The sequence below is a fragment of the Gossypium hirsutum genome, chromosome A12, assembly GCF_007990345.1.
Source record: "Gossypium hirsutum isolate 1008001.06 chromosome A12, Gossypium_hirsutum_v2.1, whole genome shotgun sequence".
NCBI classification, from domain to species: domain Eukaryota; kingdom Viridiplantae; phylum Streptophyta; class Magnoliopsida; order Malvales; family Malvaceae; genus Gossypium; species Gossypium hirsutum.
The window spans coordinates 97,295,484-97,309,210 of record NC_053435.1 but is presented as its reverse complement, the minus strand read 5'-3'; the positions used below and the strand labels follow the sequence as shown (position 1 = coordinate 97,309,210).

General features: G+C 30.4%; 1 protein-coding gene across 1 annotated transcript; it reads right to left on the bottom strand.

The window, feature by feature from the left end:
• Positions 1–1,863: 1,863 nt before the first annotated feature.
• On the bottom strand, positions 1,864–4,285 carry LOC107940001 (F-box/kelch-repeat protein At1g74510-like). The gene has a single exon (XM_041083199.1). It carries the CDS (start codon positions 3,267–3,269, stop codon positions 2,088–2,090), a length of 1,182 nt encoding a protein of 393 aa, XP_040939133.1. The 5' UTR covers positions 3,270–4,285; the 3' UTR covers positions 1,864–2,087.
• Between the last annotated feature and the right edge of the window lie 9,442 nt (positions 4,286–13,727).

The following is a 13,727-nucleotide window of genomic DNA, read 5'->3' as shown; positions in this document are numbered from 1 at the left end:
TTTTGTTAAATTCTGAGTTTGTACGGTGGTTATGCTTGAAGTAAAAGGAGTGCGGTGATTATTGGAGAAATGAGGGACGAGAGCTTGATAGAAAATGGAGGAAGGTGAGGGAGAGTGAGCGGCTCTTCACTAAAATAACATAGTTTACCCTTGCATTTTCTAAATTTCGATGATATACTCAATTTTTTTTTTCAAATTGAAAATAAAAAATAAAATGACTAAAATAAAAATGTTAATAGTCAAATTGAGTCTTAACTTGATTGCCATAGATATTGCTCCCAATGCAGGAGGATGTGGGTTTGAGTGTATTGAAATGCATTATCCTCCTATTTGTGAGTTGAATAGGGGCTATAGATAATTCTAGATATTTTGTTAAAAAAATTATTTCAAAGAACCATTAATTACTTAATATATAAAAAGAAAGTGTATTCATGCAATTGATATTATTTTTTTGGTTGAAACTAGATCAATTTTATTTCCATAATTAAGGTTGATTTTATAGTCAATTAGAAAATGATACGTATCATTAAAAAATTGGATAAACTATTAAAATAGTCAATTTTGTTTGTCTTGGTTTACATTTTAGTCACTTACTTTATCATTTTGTTACGAAATAGTCACTCTACAATTAAGATCTGTTACATCCCAAATGGCAGTCCGACGTGACAGTTAAAATGAGTATTAAATGCTAACGTGGATGTCCAGCTAGGATGAAAAAAGTTTAAATTTTTTTTATCAAAATAGAATACAAAATTTTACCCTAAAACCCAATTTTCTCCAGTTTAAAAAGAAGCAATAGTTGAGTTTTCTTTGTTACCGTCAGAGAAGATAAGAGAAGAGTAGAATTATGGAGAAGAAGAAGAAGAAGAATGGACGCACCAACTTCTATACTTGCTTGCTATTGTGGTTGCCTACAATACATGAATAAAGAAAAATAAAGCATGTTTTTTTTGCCTATCACACCTACAGAAAAACATGAAAAGATGAACCACATTTTTGTAAAAAAAAAACCATAATATCTGAACCCAAAATTCAGGTAAATAACAAAAAAACTCATTACTTACTATAATCCATATCTGGACCCTCTAACGAACCAATCATTTGTTCTTTTATTTTGAGTAAAAAATTCAATCGATTGATGGAGCACTCAATTTGATATCTATTGTTTCGGTTTAACAAAGATGACTATGAAAATAGATGATTTTTTCAATCAAAATGGAAACGAAAACTAAGAATAAAGGAGACTAAGAGGTTTTTTTTTTCCAGTTCAAAGATTAATTTGATGCATTGGTTTTGATTATTTCGAGAAACCTAATTAACATTTTCTTTTAATTAATTTAGAAAATTTAATTAATCAAACTTATTTAATTAAAAAATCATTTAATTTACTTAACTGAACATCCACGTTGGCATTTAAAAACCATTTTAATTGTCACGTCGAACTATTGTTTAAAGGGTGACAAAACGATAACGTAACTGACAAAATATAACATTTCAAACATAAGTGACTAAAATGTAACATAAACTTTATATTAATATGGAATGAAAAAATTTACTAAAAATTTAAAAAAATTAATTAAAAAAATTATATTAATATTAAATGAACAAAAAATCCTTCCCCCCTCTCTATCTCTCTTTGTCTCCATCTTCTCCCTCCCCCAACTACTCCCTTTCACTAGAGGAAAGTATTAAGCTTTTTATGATCATACATCATTTCTATCTTTTTCTTTCCCTAGAGGATAAGAGTATGGAATGGGTAAACTGTTATAAATATGTGTGTATGCTCAATAATTGATCGAGACTGATATTTGGTCGAAAGAAACTTCCTTAACATTGGAAACAGTCTAAAATTTAATTGGACTTTGTTTTGGAATTATGATTTGTTCTACATAACACAAACTTTAACAAACCCTGATGGTAACCACCCAACAAAAGGAACAAGAAAGAAAATAGAAGGAAAGTTACAAAATATAACAAAACTAAGAAGGGTTGAAATCTTCAAGCCTCCTCTTATGACTGTGTCTGTGGGTTGTAGCAGAAAAAGACTTTATGCAACAACATGGTACCACCGAAACTAGATGCACATGTCAGCATCCCATGACGGTACAGTTATACACAAAACTGCTAAAGGGCTTTCTGGCAACCAAGTTCCATTCAAGTGGACCCTCCTTTGGGACCCAAGAGTTGATCTCAACAAACCCTGCACCTAAAACCTTAGGTCCTCTAATAATCATTAGTTGATCCCCGCATGCCCTAAATGCTATCCCCCACCCATTCATTGAGGCTGTACGCTCAGGGAATAGCCCTACCATTAACCACAAGTGCTTCTCTTTATCATATTTCTTCACTTGCTTCAGCACATGATCAGCTATATACAACACATCATTCACAACTGCCACTAAAGGAGGTGCCTCAGCTGTAAGAGGTTCTTCTATTGGTCCAGCCCCCTCGTTTGGTGCAGGGTACATGTTAGGTATCTCACACCAAGTCTTGGTCTTCAAATCATACACCTCTCCGGATGTTATTGTCTTCAAACTCTTAACTCCAATGCCACCAATAACATAAAACTTCCCTTCCATGAACACCGCAGAACACATTCTTCTGGCCTTATTCATACTTGGAATGGTCTCCCACCTGCCAATTTCAGAATTATAAAGCTCTATTGAACTCAAAATATTTCCAAGTAGATCACAACCACCAGCTATAATTCCAATTTCACCCAGACTAGCAGATGCAAACAAGCACCTGGGTGTGTGCATCCTCATCTCGGTTGTCCATTTGTGCGTTAAAATGCTATATTTATAGACAGTAGGGTATATTATTTCTTTTCCAAAAACCAGAAGTTGGGTCCCAACAGCTAATGACTCATTATCAGAACACATGAAACATTCATAGGCCTGCATTTTAGGTATATGCATCCATCGACTATGGATTGGATCAAAAGCTTCCCACTCCAGAAGGTTGCAGGAGAAGTAAACCCAATGTTCAACAATTCCCATTTGTCGCCTCAACTTGTACAGCTCACCACTCCGTATAAGAGAATGGAAACACGTATTCAAAGTTGTAATGACACCATAATCAGACCTTGAGCAACAGAGGAGACAGTCAATCGAGATGTCTCGCCCAAGCTGGTGGATCAGTAAACTTGATTCTGAATTGTACCAAGCATAGCGGTGGTTTTCTTGTTGGCCAATTTGGGCAAGCCACATATCCTCCCTTTTTTCCTTTTTCTCGTCACCTTTAAGTACTTTGACACCCCTTTTTGCCATAAAACCTTATCTATCTTCTTACTAGTTCTAGCTTTGTGAGAGAACCAGAAACCTTCCCTATTGTTCTTCATGATAACAATATGTAAAATTGATCAGTCACTACATGAAATATATATAGAGAGTGAGAGTGAGAGACTGATTTATATAGGAAATGCACCAATTCACATATCATAAAATTTCATAAAATTCAAAAAAAAATTATTATAAAATCCTTGCAGAAATCAATTGCAGGAGAGCTGATATACACTATTCATGCTAATCTCAAGGAAAAAAAGAACTCAATTTAGAAGAAAAGGAATAGCACACTTCTATCAACCCAAACAAAGCAAAAAGCCAAATTATCACAAAAAAAAAAGACAAAATAATGCTTATCATCAAAAGCAACACTCTTAACAAGAATAGTCTAGTAATCAAAACCAAGAATTAAGAATCAAACAATCTGATAAAACTTACAACTTGATGCTCTTTACGAAGCAGAAATAACCTGAAAATTAAAATCTACAACATTAATGAGAAATGATAATTATCCAAAAGATGTTATCTTTTTATTTCACTTCTATGAACGCATATAAAGTTAAGAAACGGTGAGAAAATGTCATCAAGAGTCAATCACATGCCACATTTTTTGACAATCAACAGCGAAAATCAAATCTAAATTTAGCTTCAAAATGTAACCAAGATAAATGATCTACCCTTCACTAAAATCAATACATTTCAAATAATAATAAAAAAGGGTTTACTCTTATTTCATAGTAGATGCTGCCCTTAAAGAGAAATTTAATAAAAAAACAAAAAGAAAAAAAGAAAAAGAAACCATAAGCTTTAACAATGGAAATGAGAAAGTTGAAAATGAATCCACAAACAGGCTTACAAATTGGATAACAATGGGGTTGAAGCTTTTAGCTATTCAGGGATCAAATTAACAAAACAAAAGCTCAATTTGCTTCACATTCTCTCTTTTGCTACCTATAGTTTATATTCACTTAGAGAGTGTCAGAGAGAGAGAGAGCTTATAAAAAAATGGGTGAAAGAGAAGTGAATTTTTAACTGAAAGAAAAAAAATATTTAGAATTGTAATTTTTTTAATTATTTTTAACAAGAAAAAAAAAAGAAGGAAAAGGTAGGGCCTACAACTTTTATGGAAAGGAATTGATGTTAAAAAATTGTGGCCCCAACCAAAGGAAAACCAAACTATGAACCATGTTTTCCTCGGGTATTTGAAATTCCAGACCTTCCTTAGTCTTCAATAAAAAAATATAATTATTTTTATATTTTGTTCTGTATTTATATTTTTTATAAATTTTTCGTATTGTTTTATAATTATATTATATTTAAAATTATCAGAATTGCTTTTGCATGCACTTTTTTCTTTCCTTTTTTTCTCACCAACCTTCATTTTATGATATTTGTAATGATTAGTATTTTTTTTTTAAATTTTCAAAGACAATTAATAGAGTTGCATATATACTTTAAGCATATATTTAAATAATTATCCTACCATGGGGATCGAATGTGGGTTCCACCTCATTTGGGATTCATTAAATTGAAAATCGATGGTGCTTGTAGTCCGGTTTCAAGTTTAGTCGCCTCAGCAGTAGTGGCGAGAGATGAGTACAATAATTAGGTGTGTGGGATAGGTAGAAATATCGACAGATATAGTGTTGAGTAAGCGGAGATATGGGTAATTTATGACAGTCTTATTATGGCTAGGATGCTAAATGGAAAGATACTAAAACAAATTGCGCATTTTCTATTAAAAGTATCAATGGTGGTTTGAGAGGGTATTTACATAGAGATTTGGTTCTAAGAATTTAGGAGTTATGCAGCCGTGAATGGAGAGTTGGTTTTGAGCAGATTCTAAGGGAGGTGAATTATATCGCTCACTTGTTGGCTGGAATGATGAAGGATTTTCCTATTGGTGCCAAGATTTTCCAGATAACTCTCTATTTTTTCCTTCACCAATTAAGGATGGATAGCATGTTTTTGCTTTCGATTCCTACTACAAACTGTTAGTTGACTAATCCATTTTCTCATTACCAAAAAAATGTACCGTAATATGATGATTGATGACTATAGTTAATAAACAAAAGGGTTCTTGATCACATTTGGCCATAAAACCCTAGTATGTGCATTCCTTCCTCATTTTATTTTAACATATTTATATCAATTTTACGTTGGGTTTTGATTGAGGCAAACCAAATACATACTATACTATGAAGACAAATAAAAAAATAAAATCAATAAAAAAGAATTTCATCTAAATTACGGTTTCGATCGAATCACATTAAATGAACTTGTACTTCAAATTTTAACATTATTGTTTACATTTTTTGTTGTTTTTCAGAATGATCGAACATTGATTAATGTTCTTATGTTCTATTAACTATTTTGAATAAATCAACTAGTACTTTTCTGATCGGATGTGAATAAAAATACTTTTATTTTAACACATATATGTCAATAAGTTTAATTGAATTTTAATCTTTTAATGTTTATCCTAATTAGGGCTTTGATCGAGTCAAATCAATACTATGGAAAAAAAGAGGAAGAAATATAATCGTTATTAAAATTTCGGCCAAATCACATTAAATGAATTTATACTTCAAAAATTAATATAAATGTATCTATTTTTTGTTGCTTGTGAAAACGATCGGATCCTCCATGACCATGAGGTCAGGGGTCTGATGCCTGCCCATGGGAATGGAGTACATTTCCTGACCAGTCGTTTATCTCTTTGGAGAGCATCTATGGTGAGAGTATTAGTTACCACTATTGGCGGTGGATACACTAGTTTTGACAAAAAAATGATCGATCTTGGTTGATATTCTTATGTTCTATTAATTATTTTGATTAAATAAATTAGTATTTTTCTAATCCAATGTGAAAAAAAACCTTACTTTATATGTGGCAATTGAGACTCTTTCGAGATGGTGTTTCGGTTTTGTGGATGGACTAAAAGGTGTTTAACAATTTTCATGGAAAGATTACCAAAAAAAAAAACTCTTTTAGAAAGGGTTATGGAAATTTTTTGGTTGTCACGGTCATGTTATAAATGCTTTTATTCCAAGGAAACATAGTATGAGAGGACAATATTTTGGAAGTCAGGTCTTCACAAGAATGGCTAAATTTAATTGAAGATCTTCCTTTTGGAGAAAATTAAAATCCCAATAGATGGAGTTTGACCAAGGTCAAAGGGTGAATAAAAAAAACCACTACTTCTTAAGGAAAATATTTTTTACAATGGTGGGATCTTGATTAATGTCCTTATGTTCTATCAATTATCAAATAAACCCACTACTTTTTTATCAAACGTGAATAAAAAAACCTTTATCTTAACGTATATGCATGAAAAAGTTAACATAAACCCTCTTGACTTGGTTGACTTTATAATCTTGATCTTAATTAGGTTTTGATCGTGTTAAATTAGATACTATGAAAACAAATAAATAATAATAATCGAAAAAAGGGATTTCGACTAAATTAAGGTTTTGATGGAAGTATATTTAATGAATTTATTAAAAATTTGATATAATTATCTTTATTATTTGTCGTCTTCCACAACGGTTGAATCTAGATTAATGTTCTTATGTTCTATTAATTATTTTGAATAAAGCAACTAGTACTTTATCGATTAAATATGAAAAAATCATTTTATTTTAACGTATACGTCAATAAGTTACAATAAATTCCCCTGACTTTATTAATTATAATGGTTTAACTTATATTGCTGGAAGAATCAGCTTCCAGATTATATTCACAGATATCAATGCTCTCATCTTTGGCGTTCCCTTTTTAAGGTGTGGCCACTTTTTGTGAGAATCTTTTGTGGTCTGTAGGTGATGGCTCTACAATTCGTGGTTGGAAAGATTCTTAGGTACAGAAAGTTGGTCCTCTTTTTTCTTATGTCCCAGCACATGCAAGCTTAGATTTGGAGAGCACTTTGAAGGATTGAGTTCTTCTTTATGATTCTTGGAACGTTGATTTGCTTCATATTTGGCTACCTGATCACGTGATAAAGTGTATAGTAAGTATCCCCCTCCTCATTCTGTTGGTGGTGAGGATGGGATCATTTGGGCTCGATCTGGTTCAGGGTCTTTTTCTGTTCGTAGTGCTTACTTGGATTTAAAAAAAGATTCTTGGGGTCTTAAAGATGATATTTGAAAGCCTATTTGGAAGTATCAAAGCCCACAGAGAGTCTGTCTTTTTCTATAGCTTGTGGTCAAACAGAGGTTTCTTACTGATTCAGAACGCGCTAGGAGAGGAATTTGGTAAAACAGTGTGTGCTTATTATGTGGTCATGATACTGAGGACATTATGCATGTTCTCCAAGACTGTTCGACGGCTAAGGAAGCATGGATGCTTGTAGTCCCTCCTGAAAAGCAATCTAGGTTTTTTTTCTGATTCCTTTCAAAATTGGTTTTCCACTAGCCTTTATTGTCATTTTAAGATGCAGGATAAAGGAATTACTTGGTAATGCTTATTTGGATTAATTACTTGGAGAATTTGGAAGAACATGAATCTTTTCATTTTCCAAAACATTAATTGGACGGCTTATGAAATTGTAAAAGTCTCTCTTCGTTAGGCCCAACTATTTGAACCTTTTCTAAATGAGGCCAAGCCTAACTCACCCAATTCGAAAATTCACTCCCATTATGAAGACAATTAGGTCTATTTATTTTCTGATGGAACAGTGGCTAGACCTTCTGGAAATGCATTGGCAGGTGGGGTGGTTCATGATTAGGTTGGCAATTGGATTTTGGGCTTTAATCATTATTTGGGCAAATGTTCGCCTTTGGAGGTAGAACTTTGGGGTGTTCTTGATGGAATTCTCATTTTTTTTAAAAGAACGGCTACAGGAAAGTTAGGATTCAGACAAATAACGTTGAGGTGGTTAGGGCCTTATCCATGGAAGAGTCAGTGAACTCCGGTATTACGTTGCTCAGAAGAGTTAAACATTTTTTGCACTCTGGTGGTCTGTGGGAAATCAAGTATGTTCTTAGGGAGCGTAATTTAATTTTTGATCAATTGGCAAAAATTAGTCTCTCTTGGCAGACTTCCCTTTAGATCTTTGAAGCACCTACTGATTTGGTGGTTACGGTTATCCAAAGAGACAAAGCTTTTAGAGTCTTTCAGTAGTTGTTATGTTGTATTTTTGTTTATAATTTTTCACCCAAAAAAAAATGAAAGTTTTAATCGAGTCAATTCAAATTAAACCTTAGCTGCTCAACTTTTTCAAATTAAACTTTTGTTTCATCGGCAACATTGGCTTTTGGGTTGGTTGTTGACCGCGATTTCTTCAATATCTTTTGTAGTTCTATTTTGTTTTTAATTTCAGTCCACATTATCGCAGTTTTGTCCACAGCTTTGTAGTTTTATTTTGTCCACATTTTTCGTGGTTTTTGTTTTGTCCACTCTGTTTTCTTTGAAAACAGATGTGGTTGTAGTTTTACTTTCTATTTTAAGTCATGTTCTAGCGTATGTAAAGTTTGTCAATATAAGGGTGTTGCCAGATCTTTTAAGATTTGTTCTCGAAAGGCTTTATCATGATAGATCATAGCGATGATGATAGATCCGAGATGATGAGGATGAGGATAGGTCATCTGAGACTTGGCCTTTTGTGCATTTCCGATATGGTGTGCCTTTTGGAAGTTTTTCTTGGTTGATTAGTGTTCATTGTCAAGTTGATTTGATGATGATAATGTTAAGGTGTAAACTTCAATAAATTGATCAAGTTGATGCAATTATTCTACTGTTGTAGTTACTGGCAAATTGTCCTTCTCCTTTTTTGAAATTATTCAGTAAAAAAGACATTTGTGTTAGTTTTGCAGCGATTTATTTATAATTTATACTATGTATCATATCTTTGTGTTATTATTATTCATGATTGCTATTAATAATAATATTTTTCTTTAAAAAAATGCATACTATTTAAAAAAGAAAAATATATAGTCAAAAGAAAAAAAATATACATTCAAATTCGGGTTTTGATTAAATCAAATTAAATCAACTCATACTTCAAAAATAAATTTCAAATTGTTTAGCATATACTTGAATGACTAAGTTCAAATGAATCCATGTTGCTTTAAATTAGCTTTCCTTAAAATTCAACTTCATGAATTCGTAAAAATTTATACATACCCAAAGTTGAAGTTAATATTTTCAGTAAAAAATTAGAAATGTGTCTTTTTTATTGAGCTAACATAACAATTATTTAGTCAACAAGGACTTGCCTTTTACATTTTATAACCTTAATTTTGACGAATGATGATGTTTTGCATAGGCATAATAATTTTTTTCACCTTCAAACTTTATAAAAATTACAGTTTAAACCTCTATTTAATTTTTCGTCTCTTTTAACCATTGAACTCGTGTTTTCTTGTTAAATCACCTAAAATTGGATGGAAAACTTAATGTTTGTTAATTTTATTTCATAACATACATGTAGATTACCACGTATATAACACATTAGTATTTAATTAATTTTTAAAATATTTTAAAATTAAACTAAATAAACGAGATAATGATAAATTTTTAAATTAAAAACAATAATTTTTTATTGTTTTCTAAAATTGAAAATCTTTTGCGTAATACCGTTGGAGGAAAAAAAACTGTCAAAATGGTGGGACCCATTTTCTTGAAATGGCATAGGCAATACAGATGTGTTCAAATTTGGATTTTTTTTCTGGCTTTTTGTCTTTTTGTGTTTAATAAAAAGCATGAATCCTCTTAAAATTACTTACCAATTTAAGAGATTTTTATATATTTGTTTCTAAATGAATTTTAAAATATAAAAAAGGTTAATTACCATATATACATCGTCTAACCATTGGTTAACATATTTACAAGAAGTTTCCCTTTCTCTCTCTTTTTATGTGGATAGACATTCATTTTTTTACTATCTTTTTCCTTTTCTCGTTTATGTGAGATTCCCTTAGAAAGTTTCAAAAATCTTGCTCTAACCAATCTCCAAATATGGAGAATTTATTGTTCCTACCATTTCAGCTCTCTGTTCACACATAGGCTGAATTACAAGTATCAAAATTTTTATTTTAATTTAATTTTTATATCATTATTTTATGTATATTTATTACATACATAAATAATTATAATCATAACGGGTAATTCGTAGGTAATGGCTTTAACCAAAAATGATAAATTTACTTTACAAAATTTATGATATTATAGATTAATGTACCAAAATTTTATAATTCATTTTTAGAATAAGAAAATTAGATAAATTAAACTTGAATTAGGTAAATTTTAGAATAAGATAATTTCAATTACAAACACAGTAGCTCCATACTATCATTTAAGAAATATAATCTTAAGAAAATATTATTTTTCATATTTTTTAAAGTTTTAATTTATTTTAATTTTGTTTTGTTAAATTTTTCAAAATTTTTATATATGTTTAAAACTTTCAATTTGATTTTCATATTTTTCTTTTTCTTTTATAATCTTTTACCTATTATTTACTTAATAATAACTTAGTTGTTGAGGTGACAGGTCTCCCTCTCATTGGGATTATTATGCCAGTATCCAAAAAAAAATTTAAGTAGCAATACACTAGAAGAGCTAATTTTATATAAAAGGTTTTTTTAATGGGAATTATAAGTCAATTAACATATTTGGACCATTGAGGCAGCCCTATCCCTTAGTGTCACTGACTAAACCAAAATGCAATGTGCATAGATAGACTTCATAGTATAGCCAAAAAACTCAAATATGATGGGTAAGGTTTCTATTTGTACCTAAAAGGAACACCATAAGCCAATTAAAATGATTCAAGATTTTAAGTAAAAAAACTATTGTCATATTTTGCTGCAAAAACAGAACAACTAGTCTCCGGAAAAATGGACTGGAAAAGACTAAAATAGAGGCAATGAACTATTGGTTTCTCAACCATATTCCCATTAACAACTGTTTGGGGAGCACATAGACAACCAAATATTTAGAAATAGCTAAATTGAGTAAGTAAATTCTCTACATAGAGATTTTTTTTACTAATGAAATTAAAATTTTGATTAATTACGAATATGATCTTTTTTTATTATACACGTAAATAACTTGAAATTTATAGTAAACTTTGGTGGAGTCAAAGAGTTTGGGGTCGCTAACATGCCACGTTAGCAAACCCAATAAAAAATTTATTTTTTTAGTGGAGCAATGTAGAATGGCTTCACCTATATAAATATCAGAGAATATTGCTATTTCTAAAAAATTGGGGACTTTAAAAAAATAATCCTTTTTTTTATGGAGCCATTAATAATGATGCCACCACTTTTTTGCATGTCAGATGTTTTTTTTTTAATTAAAAAATATATTATTTTATTGGGTGGCTCCTTTTAAAATAGCACCACCAGTGCACGGTACCTTTTTTTTAAATTTAAATGTAAAACATAATATTTGATTTGGTGAAACTATTCTCACGTGACCAAATTGCTATATATAACCCCCAATGGTAGATCAATCTGAGATGAAGGAAACAATTTTTTTCTATCTTTTACTTATATTTTGTTAGAGGATGAATGGGAGAGAGAGATGAGAAGCATTTTTTTATGTATTCGTGTTTTTGTTTATTTAGTTTTTTTTTAAATTTAAATGTATGTTTTGTTTAACGATAATCTAAAAAAAATCGTCTTACACGTGAAAAAGTGGTGGCGCCAAACAATGCATGCAAAAAACAAAGAGAAATCTTAAAAAAAATACAAGAGAAATATTGCTATTTTTTAAAAAATTAGAGATTTAAAACTCAATAAAATTCATCAGAAAGAAAAACTTGAGCTTTAGGTAAAAAGAAATTATAAATCTTCCTAGATTCATGTTTTAGAAAAAAAATGCATGCAAAGAAAAAAAAGACTCTAATCTCTAAAAGAAGAAATTAGAAAGAAGTGAAGCAGGTATACCTAAGTCAAAACTGCAAGCAAAACTCAAAAACTCATACTTTTGCAAGGTATCATAGTTTTCCTGAAAAATCTTGACTGCATGTGTGTTAGAATGGCATAAACTAGGAACAAAAGCATAATACCCTCACCATCAAGAAGAACAAACTGGAAAGACACACACATACACGTAAGAGAGGCATGGATTTTCGTCTCAGTTTAGGTCGAAATCAGGAGAAGATTTGCTTATTGTAATACCCCGAAAATTTTTATAGCAAGATATTATCCTTGATATAGTAACATAAGGAAGTAAAGTGAAAAAAAGGGAATTTTTGAGTTATGTCGACATTGGAAAGTATATTATGATATATTAATTCAAGAGAGGACTAAATCGTAAAAGTGAGAAAAGTTTTGTTGCACAAGAGTAAATAATCAAAATTTAATGGGTTCAAGCGTAAATATGAAAAAGTTGAAGGACCAATAGTGTAAATATTTTAAGGTGAAATGATCTAGAAACTAAAGATAATGGATGAATTAGGACCAAATTGAATAGGTGAAGAATTGTGAGGGACTAAATTGTAATTATACCAAATTAAATGATGACTCAAAGATAGAATTTTAAAAGATCATGAAGGGCAAAATGGTCAATTCGAAGGAGAGAGAAATCTAGAAGGCAATAATGATGTGGAGATATTTTAGATTAATTAAATAAATATTAGTTTATTAATATTTTAATTTTATTTTTTAAAAATTATATTTTATTATTATTTTATTATTATTTCATGTAATATATAAGGAAAGAAAGGTGAAGAATTCTCTTCATCTTTCCCATGCATAAATGTGAGAAGGATAGAGAAAGAAAGAAAATTTTGCTTTCTTTACAATTTGATCATTTAACCAAAAATCCACCATTTTTACCTAGAAATCAAAAGAATTTCCATAGCCATCAAGAGAGAAAGATAACAAGGAGATTATGGGGAGCTAGAATATCAAGTTAGATTCAATAAATAGAAGCTGGAGGAGAGAGAAAATCAAGTTAAAGATTGAAATCAATAGGACAAGGTAAGAACACCAAGACTTCAACATATTTTTTTAAGTTGATATTATTGAAAAAGTATGAAAATGGTGTTAAAGTAGAGTTTTTTTATATAAGGTTCTATGTTCTTGATATGTTAGTGAAGGGAAATAAGAGAAAGTGATGAGAAATATTGTAGAGAAATGGATTGAGGGTGTTATAAACTTTGTAATTAATATTTTGCACTAAAACATTTTTGGACGGCAGCAGTGGTCTAACTTTGAAAAATCATCAAAAATTGTGGAAATCAAATTGGAGGTTGAATAAAATATGAAATTAAATTTTATTGAGTCTAGTTTCTCATAGAAGAAATGGTGTAAGCAATGGAATAATAAATTATGATATATAATAAATTTTGTGAGATAAGGTCATAATGATTTCGGATTCCCCTATTTTGAATTTGGAAAATCATTAAAAATTTTATAAATATATTTTGGGGTTTAAATTTATATGTTTAAATTCTTAATGAGTCTATTTTTAATAGAAACAAATGGGAACATC

What these genes read in the sequence shown, in the direction of transcription:
- LOC107940001 (XM_041083199.1), bottom strand. Translation starts at nt 3,269, where the DNA reads ATGGCAAAAAGGGGTGTCAAAGTACTTAAAGGTGACGAGAAAAAGGAA.